The sequence below is a fragment of the Typopeltis vanoorti genome, chromosome 9 (genome assembly GCF_054136105.1).
Source record: "Typopeltis vanoorti isolate ZY-2024b chromosome 9, IOZ_Tvanoo_1.0, whole genome shotgun sequence".
Classification (NCBI taxonomy): domain Eukaryota; kingdom Metazoa; phylum Arthropoda; class Arachnida; order Uropygi; family Thelyphonidae; genus Typopeltis; species Typopeltis vanoorti.
Window position 1 is genome coordinate 66,380,475 of NC_143557.1, and position 13,161 is coordinate 66,393,635.

The 13,161-nt window shown below is 38.2% G+C and overlaps 1 protein-coding gene across 1 annotated transcript in view; it reads right to left on the reverse strand.

Annotated features, from left to right (window-relative positions):
• Positions 1-13,161, reverse strand: part of LOC150103107 (protein spire homolog 1-like) — a 298,045-nt gene that overhangs the window by 94,920 nt on the left and 189,964 nt on the right. Inside the window, exons 6-7 of the mRNA XM_090398095.1 lie at positions 12,951-13,112; positions 5,937-6,023 (exon numbers count right to left, since the gene is read on the reverse strand). Of these exons, the coding sequence (XP_090254221.1) occupies positions 5,937-6,023; positions 12,951-13,112 (249 nt within the window). The remainder of the gene's footprint in view (positions 1-5,936; positions 6,024-12,950; positions 13,113-13,161) is intronic.

The following is a 13,161-nucleotide window of genomic DNA, read 5'->3' on the forward strand; positions in this document are numbered from 1 at the left end:
CAAAATATTTGTCCCTTTTTTATAGTACAAAGTGACACTTTGTTATAGTACATAAGTTAGTACAACATGATCTCCCTTTAACAAATCCAAGCTGATAACCAAACAGAATACTGCTGTTATCAACCCATTTCTTTATCCTACATCTGAACACCTCTCCAGTAACTTCACCACAACTCCAGATATACAGATTGGCCTATGACTTGTAGTCATAGCCTTATCATCATGTTTATGTAGTGGAACAATGTTACCTTCTTTCCACTCTCTTGGAATCTGTGCTGATATATGACTCTTATTAAACAGGCATGTCAATGGTACTGCCAATTCCCTGAAACACTCTCTTAAGACACGTGGTGGTGGTATGTCCTCAAATCCTATTGCCATATTGGCATCAAGGTTATTTATTTCCTCAAATACGCCACTGTAACGCAATTGGAAGAACGACGGTACATTGTGCCCTTCGATTGGAATAGGCCTAAGTACGATTCATGTCGTGATGGGAGGAATCTTTATGTGGACTTTTTCAATTGAAGGTGAGTTAGCCGATATCATAAGGAGGTAGCTTCTTTTTTTTTCCCTCCCAGAAACGGGTTTTTCATCCCACATACAGACAAATTGGCCCTTCAGAACACACGCAATTCACAGACATAAAATACTAATTGTGGTGGTGGTGGTGGGTGGTAGATGGCGTTGATGGAGATGATTGGTAGCAGAGGTTCGGTGTGGTGGAGACAGTTCTGTAGTAGTTGTCCTCCTGCGATGAGTCTTCAGACACCTGCTCACTCACAATTAAGTCATCCTCTCCTATGTCCTCTATACTAAAGTTTTTCATGATTTGTTATTATTATTATTACTACCCAAGAGCCCACAGAGTCAGACTCATTTGGGAGGTCCTTTTATCATACACACAGTTCATCATACAGTGCTTTAAACACTCAAATTCTCTGCAGACACACACACTCTCAGGCAAGGCATTTCAATCATATCATTCATAACTCTGCAAGAAAAAAACCTGCTTCTCACTCCCCTACTCACACCCTCTTTATACAGTTTCCAGGGATAACCTCTGGTTCTCCTCTGATATCCCATTATTTTCTGTAGAACCTCTCCAACATTGATCCTATAACAACCCCTTACTAACTTGAAGGTTTTTATCATATCTCCCCCGATCTTCCTCCTGTCCACCAGACTTTGCAAATTGCATCTTCTCAATCTTTTCTCATATTTGACATTCCAGAGATTAGAAACTACCTTAGTCAGTTGCCTGTGGCCAATTTCCAACATCTCTTCATCTTTCTGAAAACCAGGTGACCAAATCTGAGCAAAATAGTCCATGTTTGGCCTAATAAAAGCCTTACACAATGGAACAAAAATCTCCCTACTTCTACAAGTCAGTGTCCTCTGCATCATTCCCAGAAGCCTTTGTGTTGTCTCCATGCTCAACCTGATGAAGTTGACCCTGATGAGTATGAAACCCTTATAAATTAATTACTGAATACCACAGCAATGTCTTCTTCCACAGTTACCATTCTACCAATTACATCCATTAACATCTTACCATAATCATTCTTCCTTCTACTTGCCGCATATCTAAAATACTCTCTAGGGTTTTTTGTTTACCCGATTTGCCAATTTCTGCTCATTAAGCACTTTTGTTTACCTTACTGAGTTACTCTCCTGGCTTGTTCATTATACTCTTCATGTAACTGATTATTACCAATATTCATCTTCTACTGCCTCCATAGTACCTTCTTCCAGATTTCATGCTTAAGCTCCTCATTCATCCATTTTACATTTACCTTATTCGGCTTTTAGCCTTTGGAATATATTCACACATTCATGCTGTTATGTATTTCTTTGTCAGCTTCCATGCAGCATTTATTTCCTTACTACTCAACTCTCATTCCATGCTAGAGCTCCAAACTGTCTCCTAAACTTGTCATAATCACCAGCCTTATAATTCCACATATATCCTTTCCTCACAAAAGTCTGCATATCTCTAGCCACAAGCTAGGTGATCACTTCATGATCACTCTCACCAAGTGGAAGAAAGCATGAAACTCTACTCAGAATTACATCTGCTGATGAAATGATCAGATCCCCAATCTCTATAACCATAATTGGAATTATAATGCAGGTGATTATAATAGTCCTAGACGTCAACTTCGGGAAGTTTCATGGAGGGTGGAATTGGAAGGTTGGGATAGCATTAGTGTGTGGGAAATTATTAGAGAATATTTGTTAGCAGCAACGGTAAGTTGTATACCACGAGTGAACAACAGGACACAATTTGGAGTAAAGTGAATGACAAACAATAATAAACAGGAATTGCATGCGAAAAAGAGGCTATGGAAGAGATATAAGGAGACAGGTGAAAAGAGAGGATGCATGAAGAATATAAGACACAGGCCAGAAGAGTGACTAGTGTGGTAAGGAAAGCGAAACTGGAATATGAGAGGAGATTGGCCCCAATATCCAAAGAAAATCCCTAGGATTTTCTTTGGATCTTGGGGCCAATCTCCCACTTTTTTAGCTATGTGGCCAGTAAGAGGAGAAATAACTGTGGAAGAATGATATTGTGGGATAAAAATGGGAATAGAGTGATTGATGCAGAGGACATAGTGGAATTGTTCAATGAACACTTTATTCGAGTATTTCATCCTAGAGGAGTCAGTTTTAATGCTAGAGGGATAGGGCTGGTTCAAGGTTTAGAGGTACAGGAGGAGAGTGTGTTTTAGATACTGAGTACTCTGGATGTCAGTAATGCTTTGGGACTCGATGGTATTTCACCACGAGTTTTGAGAGAATGTGCTAGGGAACTGAGAGTGCTTTTAACCTAGCTTTTCAATGAAAGTCTGGCTTCGGCAAAGGTGCCCAGGGAATGGAATGAAGGTAAGATAGTGCCATTGCATAAGGGTGTTAACAGACTGGAAGTGTCTAATTATAGGCCAGTCTGTCTGTCATCAGTAGTTGTTAAGATCTTGGAGAAAGTAGTGAGGGACCGTATACAGCATTGGGCAGATGAGGGTAATGTTATCTGTGAGAGTCAACATGAATTTATGAAAGGGCGCTCTTGTTTTTAGCAATATGCTAGCCTTTTATAATAAAGTTACAAGAACATTAGATGAGGGAAAGGTATATACTGCAATTTTCTTAGACTTAGCAAAGGCATTTCACAGGGTGCCACATGATAAGCTGATATTTAAGTTGCAGCACATGGGTCTGGATGTCAGATTGGTCAACTGGATTCAGGATTGGCTGTCCGATAGGTATCAGAAAGTTGTGTATGGTGGAGCAGTTTCAAGAAAGCAGAGGGTTACAAGTGGGGTCCCACAGGGCTCAGTACTAGGACCTATATTGTTTAACCCCTTTATATCAATGACATTGCCAGTGGATTGCAAGGGATATTCAACTGTTTGCGGATGATGCGAAGCTGGAAAGGATTATTAGTAATAGTGCAGATGGTAGCCTTGCAAGAGGATCTGAATAAGCTAGATAGATGGCAAATGAATGGTGGTGTCGATTTAATGCAGCAAAATGTAAGGTCTCGAGGTTTGGGAGACATCGATGGGATGCTGCATACTCTATGGGAGGAGTTATACTGGAGGAAGCAGGGGAGATGAGAGATCTGGGAATGACGATTGATAGAAACCTGAAATTTAGGGGACATATTGCAAAGGTAGTGAAGGTAACACAGAGGATTGCTGCAATTATGAGAAGGACACTGACCTGCAGAGATAAGAGGGTTATCATTCCGTTGTATAAGTCTCTGATCAGACCACACTTGGACTATTTTTCTCAGATTTGGTCCCCAGGATTTGAAGGGGATAAATTAACTGTGGAAAGGATAGAAAGATGTATGACAAAGATGGTTTCAGGACTGTACAAGGATAGTTATGAGGATCGGCTGAGGGAATGTGGACTGCAGAGTTTGGTGGATAGAAGGAGGAGAGGTGATATTATTGAGACTTTTAAACTGTTGAGAGGTGGTTACAGGGTTGACACTGGGGAGTTCTTTCACTTGGTTAAACAGCCATCCCTGGAGGTTACGAAAGGAAACTGTGAGCAAGAGGGTGAGGAGTGGTTTCTTTGCGTGGAGGGTGGTTGAACCATGGAATGCATTGCCTGATGGAGTGGTGAGAGCGAAAACGGTCAATGAGTTTAAGGAGTGGTATGATACACTTTGTGCTTCTTAAGGGGGGAGACCTCCTCTCGATGAGTCTTGACAGACTTTATGTTCTTAGGAAGGACCTCCCACGAAGAGTCTTTTGACTCCATGGAGACCTGAATAATAATAATAATAATAATAATTAAAATCTCTCAAAATAATCACTCTTTCTTTGTTCACTAACCCAAGTTATTTATACATCTCTTTATCATCACCCTCTACATTCCCTGGACTGTAGCAATATCCTATTAAATATGTCTTCCTGTCAACCCCCACTCACTGCCTCATAACCATTGCCACTATTTTTCTCTTTCATGTCTACCTTATGTGGACTCCTGCTATCATCAGCAGCACTCCATTCTTGTCCTTTCTATCTTTGTGAAAAACACTGTACTGTTCCATTTCTATTCCCATTAGGATATTTCATCTTCATTCAACCATGTTTCACCTATTTCAATGATTTTGATCCAAATAAGCTCAATCAATCAGTGAAACCATTTCATCTCCCTTAATTCTGATACTTCTAGCATTTGAAAATAAACACAGCAGTTCACTTTTAGGTATATAACCAGTCCTGCTTAAGCAGCTAGGGGGGGTGGTGGAAGGGGCAGTCCCCCCTCTGCAGCACTTTGAACCTTTTTGAACTTTTGCAGTTAATTCTAAAATATAGTCTCAAGAACTCATTTCCAAATATTGTAATACTACTGCAAATATTCCTCCCAATTGCTCTAAGTGTTGCTAATTGTGAGAGGACTTTTTCTAAATAAAATTGATTAAGAATTACCTACATTACTATGAAATAGACTTCGCCAATGTCATCAACGATTTTGCTAACAGAAAAGCAAGAAAAATAACATTTTAGAATGTCAAAATTAAAGTTTTACTTCAAAAATAAACATAGTGTTTTAATTTATTTCCCTATATGTCATTTTGACTTTTTGTAGTATTTTTGGTGTGTATTGAGAGGGGTGGCAAAAGCTCTAGCTACACCACTGTACCCAAGCCACTTGTTGGATGTTTCTCCTCCACACCTGTCCTTGCCCAATCATCTTCATCACCAGCTTACCACATATATTCGCTCAGTCTCAACTTCCCCACCCACATGCCGACCTAATACATTTCTATGCTGATCATTCTTGTACATACATTCACTACTACTTCAAACATCCACTCCCCCTATGCCATGTCTCCCTGTCCACCCGAGCTCCTCCATTTCCCTGTTCCTCTTGCATTCCCGTTCTCTCTTCATCTTTCATACTACTACCATTTTCATTGCCAGGCACTTCTGTCTCTTCAGTTCTGTTGTATATTATTTACATTGAAAAGTCTGAAAATCAATTTTTTCATGTTTGTTATTTTCAATTTTATTTTATATCAAGTGCTTTCAAAACAAACAAATTTTAACATCCAATTACTTAACCTCTTTCCTGAAAAAAAGTGAAGAGGTCAGGTGCACATGACTCACTGTAGTATCCCTTTCATGTATTTTAGCATATTTTCAGATGACACTGAATCAGCTTTTTAAAGTTTCAACATTTACTTTTCATTATATTTAAAAAAAAATTAAAGTTTAAAAATGTAAAAGAGGTGATGACTTGTAAAGCACATAATTACAAGAAAATGATCTAAAATGAATACTTTAATTATTCAATGATTATTGAATAATTAAATACAGAACATTTTTATCTAATTGAAAATCAAAAGAAAAAATAATTAACATCTGAGCACAGACCTATGAGTGATGGTCAATAATGATAACAATTATACTTACAGGTACAAGTGGAGGTCTTGATCGAATGAACTCAAGTATTAAAGCATGAGCATCTTTCTTAACCCTCTGAGGAATGTCACCATTCACCTAAAAATAACTAAATCTGTTACACAAGCTAATTTTATCAGAACAGAAGAGAAATAATTAAGTAAAATTAATTTCAATAAACTTAAAATAAACTGCAGCAAACAGTTAACAATGCAAAAGGCTAGTTTTATACAAAAACCAGTTTGCATTTGTATCAAAAATTAAACAGAAATTAACTATATGACAGAAAAATAAATACCACAATAGTATATTAACAGTAAATTCTGCCAATTGTATTAGCTATGGTATCTTGAACCCTCTCTCACAAACTCCCTCTAATCGCTTTCTCATAGCTGCTTTTTTTTTTTTTTTAAACAGGTAATTTCATGGGTGCTGCTTCACCAAACTGGCTACTATCAACCCCCCCCCCTTCTTTTCCTCTAATCATTTAAGAACATGGGCAATTGCTATTCAACATCACACACAGTTCAGCTACAAAGTTATGCACCAACTTTTCATCCACTTCTTTCATTTGTCTATCTCTGTTCTTCAGAAAAGCCTTCCCCAAAACTGTTTTGTCAAATGAACACAATTCCATTTATGTGCTCTTCAAAGCAATGAATTAACAGATACCTTTTTGTTAATTACTCATGAAAAGCACGTAAAAAGTGAAGGACTTCAAAAATTAATTACTAGTTTCATATAACACTATTGCGTACTTCATCAAAACTGGGACAGAACACAAATGAAAAGTAATGTTTTATAAAGAGATTTCTAAATTAGTAACTCTAATTTTTATTTTTTAATTCTTTAAATTCATTCATTCAACATTCCTTCATTCAGATGTTGAACATAGGAACAAGATATAAGATGCATATTTCGTTGTTATAAGATATGGCGTAGTTCATCTCATAGCTCAATTCATTTATCTGTAGATCCTTTTTATATGATGCCCAGAGTTCATTTAATATCAAACTTTAGTTTTTATTACATTGGGTCAGACATATTATCTCACTTGCTTCCTTAAATTTAGATACATAATTATTGAATTCTATGTACAGCATTTTAGGTAGTCCAAATTTATGTGCCAGTTTATTTATTGGAGTATTTCATTCTGGAGTAGTCAATTTGAATACTAGAGGGATAGGGCAGGTTCAAGGTTATAGAGGCGCAGGAGGAGAGTGTGTTCCAAATACCGAGTACTCTGGATGACAGTAAAGCTGTGGGACTGAATGGTATTTCACCATGAGTTTTGAGAGAATGTGCTAGGGAACTGACAGTGCCCTTGATACGGCACTAGCAGACTGGAATTGTCTAATTATAGGCCTGTTTCTTTGTCATCAGTAGTTAGTAAGATCTTGGAGAAAGTAGAGAGGGACTGTGTACAGCATTGGACAGATGAAGGTAATGTTATCTGTGAGAGTCAACATGGATTTGTGAAGGGGCGCTCTTGTTTTAGCAATATGCTAGCCTTTTATAATAAAGTTACAAGAGCATTAGATGAGGGAAAGGCATATACTGCCATTTTCCTAGACTTAGCAAAGGCGTTTGACAGGATGCCACATGATAAGCTGATATTCAAGTTGCAGCACATGGATCTCTATGTCAGATTGGTCAACTGGATTCAGGATTGGCTGTCCGATAGGTATCAGAGAGTTGTGTATGGTGGAGCAATATCAAAGAGGCAGAAGGTTATAAGTGGGGTTCCACAGGACTCAGCAGTGAGACCTATATTGTTTAATCTTTATATCAATGACATTGATATAAAGGTTAAACAATGAAATGAAACATCTGTGGACTGCAAGGGGATATTCAGTTGTTTTCAGATGATGCAAAGCTGGGAAGGGTAATTAGTAATAGTTCAGATGTGGTAGCCCTGCTAGAGGATTTGAATATGCTAGATAGATGGGCAAATGGATGAGGGTATCGGTTTAATGCAGCAAAATGTAAGGTCTCGAGGTTTGGGACACATCGATGGGACGCTGCATACTCTATGGGAGGAGTTAAACTGGAGGAAGTAGGGGAGACAAGAGATCTGGGGTTGATGATTGATAGAAACCTGAAATTTAGGGGGACATATTGTAAAGGTAATGAAGGTAACACAGAGGATTGCTGCAATAATGAGAAGGACACTGACCTGCAGAGATAAAAGGGTTATTATTCTGTTGTATAAGGCTCTGTGTTATACAACAGAATAACACACCCTCTTGCAACGGACACCCTCTTGCTCACAGTTTCCTTTCGTAACTTCCAGGGATGGCCTCTTGTCATCACTCCTTCCCGCTGTTCAACCAAGCAAAAGAACTCCCCAGTGTCACACCTGTAACCTACGAAAGGAAACTGTGAGCAAGAGGGTGAGGAGTGGTTTCTTTGCATGGAGGGTGGTTGAACCATGGAATGCATTGCCTAATGGAGTGGTGGGAGCAAGAACGGTCAATGCGTTTAAGGAGTGGTATAATAGACTGTGTTTCCTAGGAGGGACCTCCCTCGATGAGTCTTGATAGACTTGTGTTTCTTAGAAAGGACCTCCAACGATGAGTCTTTTGACTCCATGGAGGCAATAATAATAATTTTCCACATTGGATATGTTCTTTTTGACAGAGTTCTTCAGACCATCCCATCAGTCCCATAGTGTTTCTCAACCTGTGGTCTGGGAAGATGGGACAGGTGGTCCGCAGGCAGACTTAAATAAATATATATTTTTTAATTATCCAAACAAAACAAATTAAAATTGAATAAGTAAGTAAAAATTATTGAAATAAAATGGATACGTAAAAAAAAAAAATAGGGGAAGAATGATGAGTAATAAAAGAAGAGTGAAGTGAACAACAGTATGGTATTATATCTTCCCTCGCTGTTTTGTCAGATTTGAAGTAAACATGTGTTATCCACATTTGAACCATTTAAACGTGTGGATAGACTTATCTGTTCGTCGAACATGTTGTTTATTTTTTAACGGTATATATTAGAATACAAAAACTAAGTAAATAATTAATTTATTAACTTATTGCTGATATTTCGCTGGTGTTATAACCAGCATCTTCAGAGCGCACAAAAACACAGTTTGTCACAATACGCGAGCCTATAACAACATGGTGTAATCAACGGACTAGTTAAACAAAGTTGTAGCATCAACACAAAGACTAGAGTCCTGATTTTTGGCGCCCTCTATCTGGGAAAAAAAAAAATTGCAGCTATCACATAAGACTAGAGTTCTAAAAAAAAAAGTGTTAGTTTTTTCTTAAGATGACTGTCTCCCAGATCTTGTAAGAGCTTCTGTGTAGTACTTTTGCGTTTTTCCAGTTGATCCTGTGTGCAGGGGTATCCAGAGCATGGTCTGCTAGGCTCGACTTGCCATAGTGATAATTCTGGACATATCTTTTGTGTTCGCTGATGCGGATGTTCACTGTTCTTCCTGTTTGACCATAGTAGGCTTGATACATGAGCAGGGTACTTGGTAGATTCCTGGATGTGATAAAGAGGGAATGCTGTCCTTGGGTGAGCGGATAAGGGTTACTAATTTGCTAAATGGTTTGAATGTAGTGCATAGTTTATGTTTATTATAATAATAATAGTGGCTAGACCAACCAATCTTTTTTGGGTCATTGCTGTTCACAAATAATTTTTAATCAGTTCAAGCTTGGAAAAACATCTTTCCGCAATTGCTCTGCTAGCAGGAATGTTAGCGTAATGACGGCACCTACCACAATATGGCTGAACAAGTACCTTTATTAGTCGCGCCATGAGGAAGGCTTCCTCTATGCTGCACCCTGTCAACGGTACTGCTCGTTCACTTCGTCCTTCAAACTCATTCCACACATTAACAAACTGTACTCCTTTCTCCTCACACATTTCAGCTAACATATCATTCATAATCCTTGCTCTCCACCTCATCTCAATACTGTCATACCTAGGCAACACGCTTACTACCCTTCCTATCACACTACTTTCTTTTATCCCTCTAAACAGCCTCCTGATATCCATTCTGACATGGTCTTTTTCCTCTGTCAAGTTGATGGTTTTATAAAACCATCAACTCCTTTGCTCGCTCGCTCCTCATATCCAATGCCTCAATCACTACTCATTTTACCACCTGGAAAATATACCTTGTGCAACCTCTCATCCAGCATACCTTTAATAATGGAGTCACTACAACATATTATCTAATTGTCTGCACGTATTGACATCACTGAGTAGCCCATTCATCTTGTTTGTATATTCATTTGAATAAAAAAATTACAGTTGAATTTCTTTGTCAGTTTTTAATATTAGAATGCATTCATTTTTTTCCAAGTTTTTTCAACGTAATGTACTCGAGCATTAGTGATATTTTTGGTTGGTGACTTTGAATGAATTAGAATTGCAGCCATTCTTGTGCAGAAGTCAGCTAAATCTCTTGGAATTTGATATGGGATTTTTTTTGATATTCGCCATAACATCAAGTAAGAATGTGTTTTGGAGATATTAATTTTGTAGCTATTCTGATGTGGATGATATCAGCTAAATCTCTTGGAATTTAGTATAGGTTTTTTTCTTCTCCAATATTTGCCATAATATCAATTTTTGGAATGTGTTTAGAGCTGACCACTTGGCCAACCAGGCTGGCCAAGTGGTCAGCATATCCACTCTACAGCCGAAAGGCTGTGGGTTTGAATCCCGCTGTGGGCATGCATGTTTGAGATTGTCTGTAAAAATACTAGTGCTAATGATGGGTGGTAGATGGCATTGGTGTAGATGAAGATGGCAGTTGTGGTTGGATTGAGTGATGGAGACAGCTGTAGAGTAGGTGACCTCCCTTGATGAGTCTTTGCACTCCCTGGAGGTGTTATGTAATAATAATAATAATAATAATATTGTAAAGTTGAATCTTTTGACTAATACACTCTGCTCAGTTCAATAGAGCCCATGTAATGAAAGATTAATTACTATTTTGTCTTCTGGCAACGTTGCGTGTTTAAATTTATTCTTCAAGAAATTCATGATTTTTTTTTTTTTGTAATGTGATCTTCTGTTTATTATCATCATCTGACCTCGATGGAGTCAGACTCATCGTGGAATGTATACACTATCGCACACAATGCTCACCTAGCTGTGCCTTTAACTGATTCAACGTGTCTACATTCACAACACACTTGGATAATTCATTCCACTTACCAACCACTCTCCATGCAAAGAACCTGCTCCTCACTCCTATGCTCACATCCTCCTTATACAGTTTCTAGCAACGGATTTTTGTTCTCCTCCCCCATCACTCTATGAAAATCTCTTCAATGTCAAGCTGATAATCACTGATAGCTTACAAGTCTATCATATTCCCTCTCCTCTACCTCCTATTCAGGAGGAAGAGGGGTGGGGGGATATGATAGGGTTATGATAAAGGCTCTTCAACTTACATTCTCTCAATCTGTCCTCATACTCCATATTCCAAAGACCACTAACCATCTTTGTGAATCTTCTCTGGGCCCTTTCCAACATATCCTCATCACCATGAAAACCCAGCAAACAAATCAGTGCACAATAATCCATATGAGGCTTTATATGACATGCAGAAATAGAGGTTATGACACAATTGTGTCATAACCTCTATTTCTGCATGCCAGGGTCCTCTGCATCATTGCCATTATCTGATGTGATATCTTCACAACTCCTGCAATGTGGCCCTGAATTTCAGGTTCTTGTCCACCATCACTCTTAGATATCTCATTTCCTCTACTTCCTTCAAAGTTTCCCCACCAAGTGTATACTTTGAATCTCATTACTTACCAAATCTCAGAACCTTACACTTTGCAAAATTGAAGAGACAGTACTTACCTGCCCTTTCATGCAATCTATTCAAGTATTCCTGTAAGAAATTAACATCCACTTGAATAGATTGCATGAAAACCCCCCTCAATTTTGCATCATCTGCATATCACTAATTAAATCAATCCCAATAAGATTAACATACAAATTGAACAACAATGGTCCCAAAACTGACTCCTGCAGTACACCACTAGTGACCTTCCTCTTTTGGGATACTGCATCCCCATGTACAACTTTCTGATATCTATCTGACAGCCAGTCACTGATCCAACTCAGAAATCTGTTATCGAATCCTGCTATCAACAGCTTGTCGTGTCAAAGTCGATAAGATGTCATCAAATCCTATCACCTTATTGACATCAAGGTTATTTATTTCCTCAAATACCTCATGGTCACTCACAATTAAGCCATCCTCTCCTATGTCCTCTACATTTAAGTTCCTCACGATTCCACCCTGATCAGGATGAAACTCCCCTTATAAATTGATCACTGAATACCTCAACAATGTCTTCTGAAGAGTTACCATTCTACCATTAACATCTTATCACATATCTAAAATACTCTCTATGGTTTTTCTTTGCCTGATTTGCCAACTTCTGTTCATATAGCACTTTTGTTTTCCTTACTAACTGAGTCACTTGCCTGGCTTCTTTATACTCTTCATGTAACTGATTATTACCAATATTCATCTTCTACTGCCTCCAAAGTACCTCTTCCAGATTTCATGCTTAAGCTCCTCATTCCTCCATTTTACATCTACCTTATTCAGCTTTGAGCCTTCAGAATATATTTACACATTGTTGTTATGTATTTCTTTGTCAGTTCCCATGCAGCATTTATTTCCTTACCACTCAACTCCTCATTCCATGCTAGAGCTCCAAACTGTCTCCTAAGCTAGTCATAATCACCAGCCTTATAATTCGGCATATATCCTTTCCTCACAAAAGTTTGATTATGGCCAACCATAACCCAGGAAATCACTTCATAATCACCAACTGGAGGAAAGTGTGAAACCCTACATTTGACCATTTCATCCTTTCATTCCCTAGCCATATAAACTGGGCAGAGGAAACAGAATACAGTGCACACCTCCATAATATATGAAAGTTATAATGACATGCTAACAAAATATTTAATTCTTCATGCAGAAAATAAACAACATATAACTGGTTAAGCAAGTCTTACCATAACTTTGTTAAGTTTATAGCGACGAGACCTAATATCATCAAGCAACATTTCATAAGGAGTTAATTCATATTCAATGGGATGAGGAGATGAATCTACATCAACTTTCTTTAACTTCACACCTTGTCTTAACTGCTGAATCACTTGAACCCACAGTCGTGCCTGCAAAATATTTTGGAGCAATATATGTGCACCAGTTAATCCAATATTA